General features: G+C 30.6%; 1 protein-coding gene across 1 annotated transcript; it reads right to left on the reverse strand.

Annotated features, from left to right (window-relative positions):
- Window positions 1-1,768: 1,768 nt before the first annotated feature.
- LOC105119950 (uncharacterized) lies at window positions 1,769-2,816 on the reverse strand. The gene has a single exon (XM_011018149.1). The coding sequence runs from the start codon at window positions 2,488-2,490 to the stop codon at window positions 1,999-2,001; it is 492 nt and encodes a 163-aa protein (XP_011016451.1). The 5' UTR covers window positions 2,491-2,816; the 3' UTR covers window positions 1,769-1,998.
- Window positions 2,817-3,607: the final 791 nt, after the last annotated feature.

The raw sequence follows: 3,607 nt of genomic DNA on the forward strand, positions 1-3,607 counted from the left end.
GAAACACTTCATCACCTTCTAAACGAGCACGTCTTGTTTTGCAACTACATCTTCAATGCATGATTATTTAGCAACATACAATAACTAATCACTAAAAATTGTTGGATTATGATACCAACTTATGTAAACATAAACAATAAAGAAAATACTTATGCACAAGAACATAAAATTTTCAAAAGAAAAAATTATAGATAAATCCTAATTCATAATTTTATTATTGAATATTTTTTTCAAGTAGTCGATCTGTTTATGAGGTTTGCAACTCCGAAAATAAACCAAAAAACAACTTAAACAAACTAAAACACCTAAAAATAAAAGAAAAGTAATGAAAATCCTAAAAAATTATAAAGGAATAAAATTATTAAGCATGTTATTTATTTTTCAGTCTTGCATGTTCACCACTTCTAGCATCATGCAACCTCTATATCAATCATTATTAATGAGTCAGACTTTTTAACTTAATATTTTAATCTTTGTGAAAGAACATGAATCCATCATAAGGTCCAAGAAAATATGGATTTAGTCAGATATAATATACTAGTGTTCAATTATGTGTTAAGTCCAAGTAAATATAAATCTAACAAATTATTAAACCCAATATACTAGGGTTTTGTCATGTGTTGGATCCAAGTTAATGTAGATCTGGTAAGTTGTCATATCCATTACATTTGGGTTCACCCATGTGCTGAATCCAGGGTTACATATATCTAACAACTTATCAGACCCAATATATTTGGGTTTGGATATGTGTTGAACACAAGTCAATTTGGGTTTGATAAATATCTTTGAATTTATTAATATGCTTAGCCCAAATCAACATAGATCTAACAAGTACTTGAGTAATAACTTGTCAAACTCAATATACTTAAATCCAGCTTTTGTTAAACTCAAATTAATGTGAATCTGAAAATTTATATACTTGGATTTAGCCATGTATTAACCCAAAGATAATAAACGAACAAACTCGTCTATCCTAAACTTTGCAATACACCTAACCCTATTGGTTTGGAAGTCGTTAAAAATTCATATCATAACCATGAAGGTTTATCTTAAGCCTATTAATATAAATTATCAATGTATACTCATCATCCTACATCTATTGACGTATAAAAAATCTTTTAATAGTTTATTATTATTTTCATATCATTAATAGTCTGTAAAGTATATATATCTTTTATTAGTAAAGTGTTATAGATTTTTATCTTTCATTAATATTATCAAGATCAAATTATTCCAATTTATCCACTCTGTCAAAACAAAAGGTTCGAGATTATTTTGTTGTTTAATTTAAAGCTTTCTTTTATTTATTATAATTTTTTTAAAATTACATTGTATTATTGAAAAGGTAACTAACTCCTATTAAAGAGACTGTTTTGTAGATATTAGAACTTTTATTATCAGTTATATACTTTTTGAGCTATAAAAAAAATATTAAGATAAACATTTAATTAAATATTATCCAAATACCATTTTTAAACATATTTTATTTTGACACATCATCAATCACTTTGTCACTACTGTTAATATTATCATTTTGATATCACAAACATACGCCATCCTTCACCACCATCCCCACGCCGTCACACTTGTCTCCAACTAGCCACGTCATTTGTCCTAGAGGAAATTCTTCATTTTTCATTTTAATAGAATATTAAAAAAAATGTCCTAAATATAGTTATTTAACTTGCAAATATTTTCTTTTTTATTTATTTTGATAAATGAATGATAAAAAATTAAGAGAAAATCTAAGGAGGAATGGAGTTGGAAATAAACAATGAGATGATGTTCTTCATTCTTCTCTTCTTCAATATGGATTCATTTGAATATACAAAGATGCAGATATTCCCAAAAGCCCAAAATTCATATACTTCCATGATGAGCGATCATTACAGTCCATTACCCAAGCATCAACAACAGGAGGAAAGAATTGAGCCAAATTAACCATGAGGGAGAGCCCCTTGACTTACCTCTCCTCATGGTGGATCCCTCACAAACAATTCAGAAGGCAACCCTTCCTTTTCCAACAGCACAGCTACTGCTTCTCGGACCCAACTGTGGCTTTACATCAACAACACCTGCTTCAAAAACACATGGTTTGTCTTCATCAATCTTGCCCATGAACCCCATTCCAACACTGCAACTCTTTGGCAACACCTTTTTGGACCCCATCATCATCGATGATTGCTGCTGCCTCAATAGCTGCATGTACATCTCAATTTCATTGCTGTGACCCAAGCTCCTGGCAGAAGCAGCTCTAACAAGCTCTCTGTAATCTTCACCGTCATGATCAGACCTTGATGAGCTAACACTGAAACTCCTGGGCAGGGGAGGGTGTTGTCCTGCTCGCGAGACCATGGAAGGGCCATATCTCATCCCCATCGAGCAATCTGTCATGCTCTTAACATAAACATCCCTTGCCTTACACAAAACTCTCAATGGGATTGTAATGACTCGCATGAACTTGCTTTGGTTGTGTGCTTTTGTCTTCATGTTGGATTCTAGCTAGCTAATAACAATGGTTCTGGAAGGTGATCAAGATTGTGAATTAAAATGGGATATTTGTAAAAAAAAAATCGTTGCAAATTTTGAGAGACAGAGAGAAGGAGAATTGGCAGCGGAGTTAGGTTAGGTGGGATTTGGTTATATATGTAGAGTAGATGATCGATGAAAACAATTAGGCTGCTGGTATGAAACGAAGGCAGGCGTTGGATTTAGACTTTTCATTTTCTTTTCTGTTTTTCAACGCACACACTGGATAAGAACGTGAGGAGAATTTTAGCAGATGAAGCAGACTAAAACGGACAAGTTGCTGGAAAAGGTTGACCAAAGGCGAGTTTTATCCTTGAATTTTGTAATCAGCATTCCATATCTTGCCTGCCTCTCTGCTGACTCATCTAATGGATGAATATTCATTTGGACACTAGTCGTTATTTCCTAATTTCTCATTACCACCTTGAAAATAGCCTTTTCATATAGTTGTTAAATCCAAAGTTTTAAACTGTATTAGAAAAATATATTGACTCAATGAAACCCAATACTCTTCTTATAATTTGACTCATAACTTAGTTTATTTCATCTAATCAATCAAGTTTAAACCTGACTAAATTAATATTAAAAAAATTTAATATAATTTAGTTAACTTGTGATTTAGTTAACCTTGTTAAATTTAATCTAGATTTTAATTAAATCATTAATAACAACTGCAACAGCCATAAACTTAAATTAATATAATAATTTTTACATTAACTTGAGATGATTAGATGAATCTTAAATTTATCCAAGTATTATAGTAATTATTATTTTTTAAAATATTTTTTATTTGAAAATATATTAAAATAATATTTTTTATTTTTTAAAATTTATTTTTAATATCTGTATGTAAACTATCTAAAATCAATAAAAAATATTTTAAAAAATAAAAATATTTTAAAAAATACTTTAAAAATATAAAAATAAATTGTGCTATTAACGCTTGAAAAGTACGAGAAGAAATTTTAGTTGCCGTACGGCAGCTGAAGTTGGACGCCTATCCGACTGGTGAGTTGTCTTTGTAACTTGTATTCTAGAACAACGATCTGGCTACATGGCAAGCTACCGAGTGCCCCGG

The sequence above is a fragment of the Populus euphratica genome, unplaced genomic scaffold (assembly GCF_000495115.2).
Source record: "Populus euphratica unplaced genomic scaffold, PopEup_1.0 scaffold4138.1, whole genome shotgun sequence".
NCBI classification, from domain to species: Eukaryota; Viridiplantae; Streptophyta; class Magnoliopsida; order Malpighiales; family Salicaceae; genus Populus; species Populus euphratica.